The sequence below is a fragment of the Cebus imitator genome, unplaced genomic scaffold (genome assembly GCF_001604975.1).
Source record: "Cebus imitator isolate Cc_AM_T3 unplaced genomic scaffold, Cebus_imitator-1.0 Scaffold537, whole genome shotgun sequence".
In the NCBI taxonomy this organism is placed as follows: Eukaryota; Metazoa; Chordata; class Mammalia; order Primates; family Cebidae; genus Cebus; species Cebus imitator.
This window is the reverse complement of record NW_016107852.1, coordinates 1719788-1736782: the sequence shown is the minus strand read 5'-3', so window position 1 is coordinate 1736782 and position 16995 is coordinate 1719788. Positions and strand designations below refer to the sequence as shown.

General features: G+C 37.7%; 2 protein-coding genes across 4 annotated transcripts in view; one reads left to right on the top strand and one right to left on the bottom strand.

Annotated features, from left to right (window-relative positions):
- The window catches only part of RCHY1 (ring finger and CHY zinc finger domain containing 1), a 39284-nt gene extending 39017 nt beyond the window's left edge, over positions 1-267 (bottom strand). The window contains exon 1 of one of the 2 annotated variants that reach the window (XM_017514749.2): positions 33-267. In XM_017514749.2, coding sequence (XP_017370238.1) covers positions 33-131 — 99 coding nt within the window. In that variant the 5' untranslated portion in view covers positions 132-267. The remainder of the gene's footprint in view (positions 1-32) is intronic. The other variant, XM_017514753.2, reaches the window with a different exon arrangement.
- THAP6 (THAP domain containing 6) lies at positions 256-15855 on the top strand. Of its 2 annotated transcripts, XM_017514754.2 has the most exons (5): positions 256-357; positions 1283-1382; positions 2886-3093; positions 6913-7038; positions 12761-15855. In XM_017514754.2, exons 2-5 carry the CDS (start codon positions 1303-1305, stop codon positions 13013-13015), a joined length of 669 nt encoding a protein of 222 aa, XP_017370243.1. In that variant the 5' UTR covers positions 256-357; positions 1283-1302; the 3' UTR covers positions 13016-15855. The 2 variants fall into 2 exon arrangements, with proteins under 2 accessions (XP_017370243.1, XP_017370244.1); XM_017514755.2 differs by lacking the exon at positions 1283-1382 and having other exon boundaries at positions 269-357; positions 12761-14692.
- The last annotated feature ends 1140 nt before the right edge of the window (positions 15856-16995 follow it).

The window sequence follows — 16995 nt, the reverse complement described above, 5'->3', positions numbered from 1 at the left end:
CTCGTCGGGGAAGAGCCCATTGAAGGCGTCACCTTCAGGAGACATCCTCTGTCATAGTGCTCGCAGCCCCGCTGCCCTCGCTCTTGACCGCTCGCGCCATCTTCCCGCGCTGTCGCCGCCATCTCCTCCATCTCCCCTCACATTCCACCGAGCCTTCCCACAGGATGAAAACCACGCCCAGTCAAGCTGCGCCGCTCTAGCACACCCCCTCCCAGCCGCAACGGTCACCAGCGCTAATATGGCTCCTAAGCACGTGACCCGGGGCAGACGGATTTCCGGTTCCCGGGACTACGAGGCGGAAGCGAGGGCAGACGCAGTCTCCGTCGTTGACGTTAGTCGCAGTCTTCGCTGCTAACGGTAATAACTCTTAGGTTGCCTCTTCTTTTCCCCCTATCGCTACCCGCCGAAATCTCAGGGCGTGGTTCGGCGCGAGGTGGGCTGCAGCGGCGCGGAGACGTTGGTTGGCCCCTGAGGAATGGACGCTCTCGGGGCGCATCGTTACCTGTGACAGGGCGGCCCCTCCCTCTCTCCCGGGTGGCGGGGACCTGCAGAAAGGGGCGGAGCTCGGCCCGGGCCCTGGGCTCTGTGGGTCCCGCGCGCAGCTCTTGGACGCCAGGGCACTCGCTAGCACCTCGAAGTGCCCCTTGCTTCCTCCCTTTCCCGTTTACTTGCTGTTCATTCAAAGTATGTACTAACATTCACTATTGCCAGTCACCAGCTAAACCATGAGGACAAAAAGTGAGAAAAAATAGACACACTCCACCATGCCCTCATGAAACTAACAAAACTGCTGGAGGAGGAAGACATTAATAAGAGCTGTCACTGCAATAAATGTAGTTACAATTTGGAAAAGTGCTAGGAAGAAGAAGTGTGTGTACTGTGAGAGCTAGTATTAGAGGAGCTCTGATTTAATCTGGGTTTCAAGAGTCAGGGAATGTTTCCTTGGGGAAGCGATGCAAGCTGAGGGCTGAAAGATGAGTAGGAGTTAGTGTGCAAAAGGCTTTGTGGCACAGAGAACATGGTACCCATTAGAAGGTAGAAGAGAGGTGTACAGGCCGACAAAATGGAAATCAGATGCCTCAGGGTACATAGCTAAATATGTTTCACCTTGTTAAAGAGCCAAGACGCTGGAAAATGTTCTAAGCAAAGCTACAGGTGTTAGAAGAAGCTATTTGTCTTTGGCTTTCTAACCTGATTTCATGTTTCCTAAAACGCTGGGAAAAGAAAAATGTCCCCTTCAGCTTTCCAGTTACTGACTCTTAACATTCTAATTTTCTTTCAGTTCTGTTATGAGTTGCTAAAATGGTGAAATGCTGCTCCGCCATTGGATGTGCTTCTCGCTGTTTGCCAAATTCGAAGTTAAAAGGACTGACATTTCATGTGTAAGATTTTGCTGTAGTTAAGCCAAATACTTTGGCCATGTTATAAAAAGCAAAAGACAGTTCTACTTAAGTCTTCAGTTTTGAACTTTAGTTCCCAAATCCTTTTTAAATACCCTTTTTGTTAAATTTGAAGTGACATCGTGATACCTCTACATGTTTATAATTTAGTTTAAACGTTTTAAGATACCTGCCAAGGTATCAGAGACTGGTTTACAAAAAAATACCATAAGGCTCACTTTTGCTAATATTATTACTTTGCATTTTGTCATACAGCCAAAGAAATTCAATGTTGTTTTCATGTAGTTTACAGTGTGAATGAAGGAGCTTTGCTAAGATATATTGCTGTTTCTAATTAGAAATAGATCAAGCATAGGTTGTAGGAAAAAACATAAATTACAAGTTCAGACCAAGAGATCTTTATATGTGTTGCAAATAAATCAAGGTGATTTTAGTTTCATATTTTAGCCATTCTCCTGAAAGCCATGAAAGAGTGAGTGAAAGAGTAATACGATCTAGTAATCATTCACTTGCTAAAGGTTTATTTTGCTGCTTTTGTGCCAGGCACTGTGCTATGTGTTAGAGAAAGATCTCCGAGCTACTTTGTTAGATATAAGGAAATCAAAAATGAGCATATATTACCTACCTTATTTCAGAAAAATTTGAATCAGCTTGAAAATTGAGTAAGATATGGCTATTGGCCTTCAAATCTCTCAAAATAGCTCTGATCTCCAGAACTCCATACTCTGCAGCTATTCTCTTCATTCTTTCACTGGGCATCTGTAGACCTGCTGTGTATGCTGTACCAAGCAATTTTCTGGTGCTGAAGAGGAACGGAATTACAATGGGCCCTTTTTATCGAATTCTGGGTATCATTTCAGATAGGAAAAGGCCTAAGTGATAATTCTTTTATCATCTATAGATGAATAAATATCTTCAATTGTGGATCTTACTATAAGATGCTAATATCCACTGAAACTTTTCTTTCTTATAATATGAGAAAAATTGAAACGAGGGCCATGTATCTGCAGCATGATTGGCACAAAAATCTGAATATTAAAACTGAAAGTTACAAAAGCATGAATTATGGTTTCCTAAATATTGTAATTCTCAAGACTAATAACAGTGGCTCACACCTGTAATCCCAGCACTTTGGGAGGCCGAAGCAGGTGGATCACTTGAGGTCAGAAGTTCGAGACCAGCCTGGCCAACACAGTAAAACCCCACCCCTACTAAAAATACAAAAACTAGCTGGGTGTGGTGGCCTGTGCCTGTAATCCCAGCTACTTGGGAGGCTGAGCCAGGAGACTTGCTTGAACCTGGGAGGAAGAGGTTGCAGTGAGCCAAGATCAAGCCACTGCACTCCAGCCTGGGTAACAGAGTGAGACTCTGTCTCAAAAAAAAAAAAAGTTAACAAATCAATTTAGTTACAATTGTATGACAGCTTTAATTCAATTATATATTAATGACATTTGATTTTAAAATATTTTTTGTATTTTTTTCTAGATTTCCCACAGATGAAAACATCAAAAGGAAATGGGTATTAGCAATGAAAAGACTTGATGTGAATGCAGCCGGCATTTGGGAGCCTAAAAAAGGAGATGTGTTGTGTTCGAGGCACTTTAAGAAGACAGATTTTGACAGAAGTGCTCCAAACATTAAACTGAAACCTGGAGTCATACCTTCTATCTTTGATTCTCCATATCACCTACAGGTTTGTTTATGAGATACTACTTACCATCATTGCTCACTTTTTATACTGTTGAAGAACCTTCACCACTCTTGCTAACATATTTATTGTCTGCTTATTCATTTGAAGTCCATTCTTGAAGTTTTTAAATTTGTAGACTGCATCTTCAACTTTTGTAATGCATAGTAGGAGTATTTTACCAGTAACCACTCATAAATATTTGTACATTACTAAGGTTTGGTGAAGTGGACTGACTTTAGGAATTAGCATAACTCGAGATTTTTGTCTAAAAATGGAAGTTAACATAAGAATGTAAAACTGACGTTCCTAATTGGCAGTCCTTAACACTGGGACAGAAGTCAAGAGCAGAACCAATAACAGGACTAAAGTACTTGTAAGAGCCACATACATGCAAGCTTAAAGTCTAGGTAGGATCAAAAGGAAGAAAACCAAAAAAGAGAGATAAGAACAGGAGAAGAAAAGGTCAGGAAAAGAAGGTAGAACAGTTGAATAAGTAAACGCTAATTGAATTCTGTGTTTTTTCTCGGGAATACTCCCATGGGTTGGCTGCCTCACTCTCAGTAGTTCTCTTGACTTTATGTACCTCAAAGTGAATTTCTAGAACCTGTAGACTGATTGATTTATCCAAGGTGGAAAATTCAAGAAGAGCCTCCATTGAAAGGGATCTCCTTCCTGGCAGCTAAAAACAAGAAAAGTAGCCAGAAGTATACCTGCCCTCATGCAGTCCTGCTCACTTTTTGCAGTTGGTCATTTTGTAGAATGCCTCACTTTCTTTTATACTAATGAATATACAGTATCTTGGGAAAGTTGCTCTAGGGCTTTTGTTTTTTTCCTACTACCAAGGTATCATCTAGCTATACAATGTTAGGAGGACCTTAACTTGAGAAATATGGGTATAACAAATCAAATAAGCCGTAACTTACTAACTTTCAAAAAATACTGATTTCCTTATAACAAATTTTTCATTTTAGAAAATAGGAGCAAAAATAACATAAAGATAATAATCACATAATCTATAAATAATACTCTGAACACTTTGATCTATATCTTTGTAATGATTTGTATATATGCTTTATATAAATTCATCTGTATTTATATAGATAACCTTCTAGAAATAGAATTACACTCTGTATCTTTTCCTTTCTTTGCTTTATTGGGTTTTTTAACTTAGTGTGTACTGTGTGCCAGGTGTTATTCCAAGTACTTTACATATCTATTAACTCAATCTTTGAAAGAATATATGAGGTAAGTACTATTATTATTTTCATTTTATCACTTGAAAACACTGAGGCCCAGAGAGCTAGAATGACTTTCCCCAGGGTCACACCTCTATTAAGTGACAGAGGCTAGATTTGATTCCAGGCATTTTGGCTTCAGAGTTCACTATTAACTCCTATTCTCCATGACATTAAGTATTTTCCTACAACCATAGCTTTCAAGCTTTAGCCTACATAAAGATTATCCAGCGAGTTTGTTTAAAATACAGACTCTTACATCTGTAAGTTGGAGTGTACTTTCTAACAAGCATCCTACTCTGTGCTGCAGATCTGTGGATCACATGTTTAAGAGAAACCTATATAGACTGTCACTTTTTTTAACTAAACTTTATATTGAAGTAAAACATATTTGTAGACCCTTATTTATAAGTATACAAATCAGTGAGTTTTCAAAAAGTGAGTACAATCATGTCACTCCCCTCAGACCAAGATATAAAACATTATAAGTGCCCCAGAAGCCTCCCTCATATGCTTTCCCAGCCACTACCCCCCAAAAGTAACTACTGTCTTGACTTGTGTCACTGTCAATTATATAAATGGAGTCCTGTCTACAGTATGTACTCTGGCTTCTTTAGCTCAACATCTTGTGTGAGTCATCCACATTGTAGCTTGAGATACCGGTCCATTTATTTTCTTTGCTATATAGTATTCCATTGTACAAATAAACTAATTTCTTCATGCTACTATTGATAAACGTTGGTGTGGTTTTTCACATTAGGGCTGTTGTGTAGTTCTGAACATTTTGGGGCATGTCTTTTGGTTGCATTTATATACACATTTCTATAGGGTATATATATGCTTCAATTAGAAGTGGGAATTACTAGGTTCTGGCGATGTGGATGTTCAGCTTGAGTATATATTGCCATAGCCATAGTTTTCCAGAGTGCTTTTGCAAATTTATAGTCCCGCTATCAGCATATAAGAGTTCCTTTCATTCCATAACCTTAACAGTAGTTAGTGGTATCAATTTTATAGACCATTTTTACTGACCATATAGCAGTTGATCCTACATATAAAAAATAGTGTATATAATCAATCTTTAATAATGTGTATAGGCTGTCAACTTTCCTTATTTTAAACAGCACTAAAATGAACACTATTCTAGCTGGTTCATATCCTTATTTCCTTGAACTAAATCCTGCAAATAAAATGGTTGGATCAAAGATTATATACATTTTTAAAGATTAGCTTTTGATAAAGATCTTCCAAAGTCTCATTAGAGAAAATCTCATTAGAAAGCTTGCACCAATCTACTCCCCCTACTAGCTATGCATAACAATGTCTACCCACCCTTGGTATAATCCTTGGTATAGCCGGGCACGGTGGCTCAAGCCTGTAATCCCAGCACTTTGGGAGGCTGAGGCGGGTGGATCACAAGGTCAAGAGATCGAGACCATCCTCGTCAACATGGTGAAACCCCGTCTTTACTAAACATACAAAAAATTAGCTGGGCATGGTGGCACGTGCCTGTAATCCCAGCTACTCAGGAGGCTGAGGCAGGAGAATTGCCTGAACCCAGGAGGCGGAGGTTGCGGTGAGCCGAGATCGCGCCATTGCACTCCAGCCTGGGTAACAAGAGCGAAACTCCGTCTCAAAAAAAAAAAAAAAAAAAACTCCTTGGTATAAGTTGCATTTGTAAACTTTGCTGAAATTGATGGGCAAAATGGCATCTTAATGTTTTAATCTATTTATGAATACTCATGCATGTCTACGTTTTTTCATGAGTTTATTGGATATTTGTATTCTTTTGTGAGTTACTTATTCAGGTCCCCTTCTATTATCTTTTTCTATGCTGTTTTGTAAAAACACTGGCTGTTGAGGATAGGAATCATTTAACTGCCATCTACGTTGCAGTTCCTTTTTTTTCTCCCCTTTCTCCTACATTCCTTCCTGGTTATTTTTTATTGTTTTTCTTGAGTTCTAGTTATGGCATGGGTTTATTCTGTTATATTCTTTGAAATTCAGGCTTTTTTTAAATGTAGTCAATTCTGTGTTTTCTCTTGTTATATGAGATTAGCTTCCTCACTTTAAGATTATATAAATATTCTCTGTATTTTTTCTACCTCCTCGTAGTTTTCTTTTTTACATAAATTTTCAGTACGTGGAATTTCATTGTGCTTTATTATATTAAAGGATATGACTGCTTTTCTCAATTAGTTGATTTTTTACATGATTTGTGGCCTTACTCTACTTATTTAGAAAGCCACCTTTATCCTAAAGGCAGCTATCTGCTTGATGATCTATTTCTAGGTTTTTCTATCTAGTCCTAAGAAAGGAGCATACTATTTTAATTATTGTTACTGTGTTAATAGCTTGTAGGGTGTAACCTCCTACACTCTTCCTTTTTAGGAGAATTTGTGTTTTTAGATGAAGCTTAGAGTTGTTTTCAGGAAGTTCTTTTAAAATTATCTGGTAGAATGTACTGACTTGTAAAATTTCCATGAAAAGAAATGTGGTATTAACTTCACTATAAAAGTTAAGAAGGATAAAAAATGTAAGAAAGGACAAAAATATCTCAATGATTGTTACTAACTATTCTTAACAGGGGAAAAGAGAAAAGCTTCATTGTAGAAAAAACTTCAGCCTCAAAACCCTTCCAGCCACTAACTACAATCACCATCTTGTCGGTTCTTCCTCATGTATTGAAGAATTCCAATCCCAGTTCATTTTTGTAAGTAAATGACTTACTGAGCTCATGTTAATACTTTTAAGATGAATATGTCCTCTCCACTAGAATGAAATTTTTCAGAATCCTAGCAAAATCCAGGGGTTAATATTGCTTCTTGAGGTCATTGTAATTTATATATATGCAACAGCAAAATAGAGATAGTTAATCCTTTGGTTACATAATGTCGTTAATTGAAGAAAGCTTCTGGAAGGATATTTCTACCAAGGAAATAATTAATTCTTCCCTTTAACTGCTATAATTTCTATATGAAATATGTAATAAAAAATAGCTATTTCTTTTTAAGTTTTCTCCGTCATACACATACAGAGTATTCAAGCTTGCATTTATTTATTTATCTCATTGCTTGTTCATGTTAGAGGCAAGCATGGAATGTAGATCTCTTTTACTATCTTGATTAATACAGCTTTATAATAATCTTTTTTTTATTTTTGTGGGTACATAGTAAGTATGTATATTTATAGGATACATGAGACATATATAGGTATACAACGCATAATAACCACATCAGGGTAAATATGGTATCTGTCACATTAAGCATTTATCCTTTATGTTACAAAAAAATCCAATTATACTTTTAGTTATTTTTAAATATATAATAAATTATTGTTGGCTATAGTCACCCTGTTGTACTATCAAATACTAGATCTTTTTTTTTTTTTTTTTTTTTTTGAGACGGAGTTTCGCTCTTGTTACCCAGGCTGGAGTGCAATGGCGCGATCTCGGCTCACCGCAACCTCCGCCTCCTGGGTTCAGGCAATTCTCCTGCCTCAGCCTCCTGAGTAGCTGGGATTACAGGCACACGCCACCATGCCCAGCTAATTTTTTTTTGTATTTTTAGTAGAGACGGGGTTTCACCATGTTGACCAGGATGGTCTCGATCTCTTGACCTCGTGATCCACCCGCCTCGGCCTCCCAAAGTGCTGGGATTACAGGCTTGAGCCACCGCGCCCGGCCCAAATACTAGATCTTAATTCAGTCTGCCTAACTAAATTTCTGTACCCATTAACCATCCCCCACTTCCCCCCTACCCACCACGCTTACCAGCCTCTCATAATCATCATTTTACTCTCCTGTCTCTGTGGGTTCAATTTGTTTTGATTTTTAGATCCTGCAAATAAGTGAAAAGATGTAATGTTTGTCTTTCGGTGTCTGGCTTATTTTACTTAACATAATGATGTCCTCCAGTTCCATCCATGTTGTTGCAAATGTCTGAATTTCATTTTTTTTTTAATGGTTCAATAGTGCTCTATGGTGCTTAAGTGCCACATTTTCTTTATCCGTTCATCTGTTGATGGACACTTAGATTGCTTCCAAATATCAGCTATTGTGAAAGAGCTGCACCAAACATGGGAGTGCAGATATCCCTTTGATATAATGATGTCGTTTCTTTTGGGTATACACCCAGCAGTGGGATTGCTGGATCATACAGTAGCTCTATTTTAGTTTTTTGAGGAACCCCCAAACTGTTCTCCATAGTAGTTGTACTAATTTACCCCAACAGTATACAGGTTTCCTTTTTCTTCACATCCTTGCCAGCATTTGTTGTTGCCTGTTTTAGGGATAAAAGCCATTTTGAATGGCATGAGATATTTTCCCATTGTTGACTTGATTTGCATTTCTCTGATGATCAGTGATGTTGAGTACCTTTTCATATGCCTATTTGTCATTCATATGTATTATTTTGAGAAGTGTGTATTCAGATGTTTTGCCAAGCGTTTAATCAAATTTTTAGATTTCTTTCCTGTTGAGTTTTTTGAGTACCTTATATATTCTGGTTATCAATCCATTGTCAGATGGATAGATAGTTTGCAAACATTTTGTCCCATTCTGTGGGTTCTCTCTTCACTTTGTTGATTGGTTTCTTTGCTGTATGGAAACTTTTTAACCTGACGTGATACCATTTGTCCATTTTTGCTTTGGTTGCCTGTAATTGTGGGGTATTACTGAAGAAATCTTTAGGCCAGGCATGGTGGCTCATTCCTGTAATCCCAGCACTTTGGGAGGCCAAGCTGGGTAGATCGCTTGAGGTCAGGAGTTTGAGACCAGCGTGGGAAACATGGTGAAACCCCATCTTTACCAAAAATACAAAAAAATTAGCTGGGGATGGTGGCATATGCCTATAGTCCCAGCTACTCAGGAGGCTGAGTGGGAGGATCGCTAGAGCCCAGGAGATCAAGCCTGCAGTGGGCTTGATCACACCCCTGTACTCCAGCTTGGGCAACAAAGTGAGAACCTGTCTCAAAAAAGAAAAAAAAAAAAAAAAAAGATTTGCCCAGACCAGTGTTCTGGAGAGTTTCTCCAGTGTTTTCTTATAGTTGTTTCATAGTTTGAAGTCTTAGATTTAATTCTTTAATCATTTTGATTTGATTTTTGTATATTGTAAGAAGTAGGGGTCTAGTTTCATTTTTCTGTATTTGGATATCCAGCACCATTTATTGAAGAGACTGTCTTTTCCCTAGTTTATGTTCTTGTCACCTTTGTTGAAAATGAGTTCCCTATAGGTGTGTGGATTTGTTTCTGCATTCTCTTTTCTTGTCCATTGGCCTGTGTGCCTGTGTTTAGGTTTATGGCATCTTTAAATTATCATAGACTATGTTAAAGTGATATTATTCCACTTCATATGCAAAAATCTTATAGTTGTATACTTTCATTTTTCCTTTCTCAATCTTTGTGCTATTGCTGTCATGCATTTCACTTTTACATATGCTACAGACTCCACACCCTATTGTTATTATTTTTATTTAAACAGTAAGTTATTCTTTAAAGAGATTTGGATAATAAGAAAAAAAAAATCTGATAATTATCCATGTAGGTGCCATTTCCAAGGCTTTTCATTCCTTTGTGTCAGTCCATATTTCCACCTGATATCATTTTACCTACATGACTTACTTAAACATTTCCTACAGTGCAACTATAAAAATGTTAATTTCCTATAGTGATGAATTCTTTCAACATTTCTATTTCTTAAAAAGTTTGCCCTTCGCTCTTGAAAGACATTTTCACTAGGTATCAAATTCTAGGTTAACAGTTTTGGGGGAGGGGCAGTTGGTTTTGGTATTTTTGAAAATGTTGCCCTACTGTATTCTTACATGCACTGTTTCTGATGAAAAATTTAATTGTCAGATTTATTCTCTGTACCTAATACCTTTTTTTCTTGGCTTTTAAGAGTTTTTGTCTTTTTAAAAACTTTTTATTTATTTATTTATTTATTTTTGGAGACAGGTTTTTATTCTATCACCCATGCTGGAGTGCAGCTGCACATTCACAACTCACTGCAGCCTCAACCTCCCAGGCTCAAGCAATCCTCTTACCTCAGCCTCCTGAGTAGCTGGGACTTATCAGCATCTGCCACCATACCAGGCTAATTTTTGTATGTTTTTGTACAGACCAGATTTCTCCATGTTGCCCAGGCTGGTCTGAAACTCCTAAGCTCAAGCAGTCCCCCTGCCTCAGCCTTCCAAAGTGCTGGGCCAGGCATGAACCACCGTGCTGGACAAGAATTTTTTTCTTTCTACTGCTTTTGCCTAATCTGATGATGATATTCCTTGGTTTCATTTTCTTCACGTTTCTTCTGCTTAAGATAAGATTTGTTGAGCTTTTAGCCAGGCATGGTGGTTCATGCCTATAATCCCAGCACTTTGGGAGGCCACGGTGGGTAGATCACCTAAGGCTTGGAGCTCGAGACCAGCCTGACGAACATGGAGAAACCCCATCTCTATTAAAAATACAAAATTAGCTGGGCGTGGTGGCAGGCACCTGTAATCCAGCTAGTAGGGAGCCTGAGGCAGGAGAATCGCTTGAACCCAGGAGGCAGAAGTTGCAGTGAGTCAAGATTGTGCCATTGCACTCCAGCCTGGGTAACAAGAGTGAAACTCCATCTCAAAAAAAAATTTTTGTTGTTGAGCTTTTTTATTTAGCAGTTTATAGTTTTTGTCAAACTTGGAAAAATTTTTACCATGATTTCTTCAAATATTTCTTTCTATCCCAATTTTTCCTCTCCCATAGGAATTCTAATCACATGTATATTAGGCTGTCTGAAATGTGCAACAGGTTGCTGACGCTTTATTTTTTTTCTATCTCCTTTCTCTCTCTAGTCCATACTGGATAGTTCCTATTACTGTAAATGTACATTCACTAATCTTTTCTTCTGAAATGTCAAATTTCAAAAAATACATTGCCATTCTCGCCAGTATATTTTTTTACCTCACACATCGTAGTTATCTGTAGATATTCTAGTAGAGTATTTTTTTATCTTTCATGTACTTAACTTTTTGAATATATGGAGTACAATTTTAATAACTTTCTTAATTGTCTGCTAATTCTAACATTTCTATCAGTTTCAGCTTGGTTTCCATTGATTGATGTATCTCAGTATGACTAATGCTTTCCTGCTTATTTGCATGCCTGGTAAATTTTGCATGCCATGATATTTTTGTATCCTGTTTTCTTGGGCATTATTCTGGGGTACAGTTAGTTAGAAACTGTTTGACCCTTTCAGGTTTTACTTTGATTAACAGAACTAGAACAGATAGGGCTATTTATTATTCACTGTGCAGGCAAAATCCTTTTGTATACTTACTGTCCATGAATCTTGACATTTTCAAGTCTGGCTAGTGGGGATAGTGCCTATGCCCTGTGAGCACAGGGCACTCAATCTCTGATTGTTCTTTCCTCAAGCCTTGAGTAGTTTTTCACATGGATGTGCTGATCTTACTCCGTGGAATACTCAGGGGCATCAAGGGGGAGCCTCTGAATATCTCGAGTTTTTTTCTGTGCAGCTCTCATCTGCCTAGTACTTCATCCTGTGAACTGTAGCCACCTTGGTCTCCCTGGATGTTTTGCACTACCTTCTTAACTCAGTCTGCTAAGCTCTGCGGGGTTTCCCCTCCTTGCCCTGAGGCCTAGAAACTCTCTCAAGCAGTTAGCTGGAGCAGTCTTTGGTCTCACCTCTTTGTTTCCCATCTGTCCACAATAGCTACCATCCTTGCCAAATGTCCATTATCCTAGAAGCTGTTTTTTTCTGTCTTTTAAGCCTTTGTTGGTTCTTTGAGGGAGGGGTCAATTCAGTCTCTGTTACTAATTTTAATATTAAATAATAGCTTTTCAACATTATTTTATGGTACCTTTATAAAATATGTCAGTGTTATTTTTCCTATTTTCAAATGAAGAAGGAAAAAAAGCATATCTAGCAAATTTAAGCATAACCATAATAAATACTGAGAGGAGTTGTCTCTGAAAAATCCCAAGACCAGAGTCCTCTCTAAATCCCCATCACCTGGCCTGAGAACCTGCTGCAGTACTCTTTTCCTGTCATACCTTATAAAACAAAATAGCCATCCAATAAAGTAATCCAGTTAAAAACTTAATTTAAATTTGTCTGATAGGTAAAAATTAAACTTACCAGCACCACATTGAAGGAACAAAACCTATAGGACACATTGCAAGTGTCGTGATGTTCGTAGAGATAAGTGCTCCTAATATTCTGCAGACCTTGTGTATGCCTGGCCTTAGTAAAAGGAGGCCCTTAGCACCCTAAATTTTGCTTCTGCCCCGTCTTCTTCCCATATTCCTTAAACCTCTAAATATCACCAACTTAAAGATGTTCTGTAAGCATTATAAATGAAGAAACATCTCAGGCTTAGTTATGAGCTTTCTTCCAACTACATGTCTGTCTGATTTAATAACTTGGTGTTTATGTTTTTAGGAACATAGCTACAGTGTAATGGACAGTCCAAAGAAACTTAAGCATAAATTAGATCATGTGATCACCGAGCTAGAGGATACAAAGGAAAGTCTACGGAATGTTTTAGACCGAGAAAAACGTTTTCAGAAATCACTGAGGAAGACAATCAGGGAATTAAAGGATGAATGTCTGATCAGCCAAGAAACAGCAAATAGACTGGATGCTTTCTGTTGGGAGTGTTGTCAGGAGAGCATAGAACGGGACTATATTTCATGAAATAATTTCATGTTCTACCTAAAATTGTCATTGGTACAGATTTTTAGAAAATCTCATTTACCATCAGTAAATAATATCCATCATTTAAAGTGCTGCTTTGGATTCTCTGAGCATTATGCATTATAGTTGTTATCCAAAGACTTTTTTGAAAGTATGTAGAAATTTGTTATAATTATGTATTTGTGTGACTTGTGACAATTATGTTTTTATAGACCTATACTAGTGCCGGGTCACTATTGTAAGATGTTAAACTCTCAAGAAAATGTCACAGAGCTAAAGAAATAATGTCAAATTAGTTAAACTATAGTAGAAGAAACTATAAATTAAACTATAGTAGAAGAAATTTGACACTTCTCCAGCAACATCAGATTTTTGGCTTCAAAGTAGTACCTTTACTTACATGTGCTTTATGGTAAGTTCATTGAATTTTACTTTAAATGCATTTTACTACAAAGCACAATTCATTTACAATACATATCCATCTTGGATTCAGTCCAAGGTGCTTTAGCTATCAGTAATACCAAAGGATCGTTTTACAAGGCTTCCTGTGGTATTGACTCTGAGAATAACACATGATGAAGATCTATTGGCTTTTAAAATTGTTCAGAGCCAATTTAAGAAGACCCCTCGTGAAGTCTCAGTTTTCAGTACAGTACATCATTCCTCCTCACTAGAAGCACTTTGATGTAAACCAGAATAGCTTTAAGAGATAAAAAATGTCATAAATCTGATTTGTAAATGGTTAGTTGCTCTGACAGGTCTGAACGCTTTGCTTCATGACTATTTCATCATAAAGGTATATCTAAAATCTGAATGCCAGCACTAGCTCTATATTTTAAATGCTGCTTTGTATTTTATATCTAAAGTAGTATTGCCGACATTTTTTAAAAATACAAAATATAAAAGAAACCACTAAAAATAATAATTGTGGCTCTTGCAGTTGAAATAGGAATTGGAGAGAAAGGATTAGAATATTTTAATTAGGGGAGTAGATTATTGTCCAAGGGATTTTATTTAGAGAAATGGGTTATTAAAACAGCAGCTTTAGAATAGCCTCTTACCAAATATGCAAAAGAATAATTCCTTGTTATTTCCTAATTGATCCAAGTGTCATAAATTTAGCTTTTCTCATAATTCCTTACCGAAGGCAACTTAAATTATAGTCATAAATACTGTGGGTTAGAATAAAAACCATTTGCCAAAGCCACACTCTACTTAGAAGCACGTATACATACATGAACCTCATTCGGAAGTCCATGCTGTAGCAGTTAGAATGTGAGTATCAGTTGTTTCATCATAGTAACAAAAATTGAAATGCATTTTGTGCTTATTTGTTTATTGTAATTTTGTGTTACATTAATATTAGTTAAGATATGGTCAGTTGAATTTTTTGTATTTAAGAATTTTCTGTTTTAATGCATGTTACACTTTTATGTAGGATTCCAAACCTTCCCTCTAAATGGGATTTAACTCATATCTGCAAGATCAGCTTTATGCTAAGAGGAAATCACTGAGGCCATATCTTTTTCCTACCTGGAAAAAAAAAAAAAAAAAAAGCCCTGACCAGGCACAGTGGCTCATGCCTGTAATCCTGGCACTTTGGGAGGCCGAGGCATGTGGATCACTTGAGGTCAGGGTTCAAATCCAGCCTGGCCAACATGGTGAAACCCCATCTCTACTAAAAATACAAAAAAAAATTACCCAGGCATGGTGGCACATGACTGTAATCCCAGCTACTTAGGAGGCTGGGGCAAGAGAATTGCTTGAACCCAGGAGGCAGAGGCTGCAGTGAGCCAAGATCATGCCACTGCACTCCAGCCTGGGAAACAGAACAAGACTCCATCTTAAAAATAAAAAACCTCTTATTTTAAGTTACCCATTATTTATTTTAGTTACTTAATTTTGACTTAATAAGTAGATACCCTAATGGAAAGTTTGGGTATGATCTTAGGCTTTATGGAAATGTTTTGAATAGAGATTATTTTTCCGTCATCCTATTGTGAGTATGTAAATTAAAGTAAGTCAGTGGACAATGGAGAAAAGTAAGAGGGTAGATCCAAACACAGTATATCTGAAATCTAGCAGTCTACTGGCTGCTTAGAATACACCAAGCCTAGAAGACATTGCCAAGAGTAAAATCTCAGTCTGCCACTATCAAAATTGCCACAGTCACTTTTACTACTTATATTGGTAGTATACTCAGTTCTTGTCTTCTTTTTCACTGGACCTAGTATAACTGAGAAATAAATAACCACAGGCAAAATATTGGTATCATTAAGGACCCAGAGCTGCCCATTTTCTCTTTATTCTGAAAGGAAAACAATTACTGATAGAAATCTGAGATTAAAAATAAGGTCCTCCCTGCTGCTCCAAACAAATGCCTAAACATAGTATGTATCTCAGCCCTCTGTTCTCAGAGATTCCAGCCTAGCCCGGGAAAGAACTGTCCTGTATAAAGCAAAACCCAAGTCTTCCCACTCCAGAAGTTCCTCTGGCAGCCAAGGCTGACCCAAGGGTTCATTCTACTTTGCTTTAAAAGCTAGGTGTGGCCTCTAGAGCCAGGAACACAGTACAGCAGTTCAACCTCAGCACCAAAAGTCAGGTACAAAACACTTGATATGTGGAATTTTTCTCTACATCAAGTTTAAATTTCTGGAAATAGACTTCGGTTGCTAGTGATAATTACAGTTATACCATAGTCTAATTTGAGAAAAAGTGAAATGTCTTAAATATATGTTTGGTTTTAATAAAAAGATAAAATTATTACAGAAATAATTGAGAGATAGAAAATCCATTATTTCCCATTATTTATTTGAAAAATAAAACATTTTCTCCAGTAATGTGTTACGTGGTTTTATACATTTGAGTTATTCAATAAAATGAGCAGAGAAACATAAAGAGTATATACATAGAGGTTTTGCTCTAATTTCTTCCACGTCTTTTCCCTCCACCAATATAACTCTAATATGGGGTCTGCAAGTTCAGATGGCCCACATAGCAGGCCAGCTTTCGGCACAATATGGACCTACCATAGAGCCCTTTTCTGCTTTGGCCCTCACTCAAAACTAGCAGATTTGGTGTTACCCAGTGTATAAGGGAAAGCAGTATCCCTAGGTGTGAAATATACTGCCTGTAGAACTCAAAGAGGCCTGTCAAGCATTGTGCTTTCTTATTCATAGTGGAACATGCAAATTGTAATAATTTGTCTCTTACTTGAGAGGGGATGTCTTAGCATGCCCCAAATCACTGGACGCTTCTCCCTGCAAATTTTACTGATGTTATAGGCCCCTGAATTTCATGAGTTTTATCTCACCCTCTGGAGCACATATGCTTTATCAAGCCTTCCAATTAACTAGTCATCCCATTGGATTAACATAATCCATCAGTAAAATGAACTAAGTGATTTTCCATAGAATGTCTGTCTGGTCTAGATTATTTCAATTATAACAGAAGCAAGATCATTAACATTGCCTTGGGAACAAGACTACATATGTTTACTGTTTTGTTTTGTTTTTTTTCATGTGATTGTGAGCTGTTTCTTATCCTTTAACAGGGATGGAAAAGCAGGCACCCACCAGATCAGTGGTTGTATGGCATCTACCCATAGCCATGTTAATCTCTTCTAACAAAGATGCCACATCTGGCACAGCAGCCATAATCAGGGCTACTAGTCGGTTGAATTTTCCTTAGTCCAACTGTCATCTTGCAGGATCTGTCTAAATTTTGGAGGGACCAGAATGGTGAATTAAATGAAAAGAGTTGATGGAGGCCGCCACTCATGTCTATCTTATAGGTCTGTAAAGGTAGCACCTTAGTGAGCCCCACAGGAAACTGAAACTGGGGTAGTACACAAAAATGAGTTAGCATAGGCATGAGACTGCTATCCTCGGAAATGCCTGCAAGGTTGCATGGTTGGTTCTTGAGTGACATCTGGGAACTTGGATTTGGGGAGGGCTCCCACCATTCCCTAACTCATAAGA

What these genes read in the sequence shown, in the direction of transcription:
- THAP6 (XM_017514754.2), top strand. Translation starts at nt 1,303, where the DNA reads ATGGTGAAATGCTGCTCCGCCATTGGATGTGCTTCTCGCTGTTTGCCA. An exon ending in ATTCTCCATATCACCTACAG is followed by an intron (nt 3,094 to 6,912) that starts GTTTGTTTATGA and finishes TATTCTTAACAG; the next exon opens with GGGAAAAGAGAAAAGCTTCA. An exon ending in TCCAATCCCAGTTCATTTTT is followed by an intron (nt 7,039 to 12,760) that starts GTAAGTAAATGA and finishes TTATGTTTTTAG; the next exon opens with GAACATAGCTACAGTGTAAT.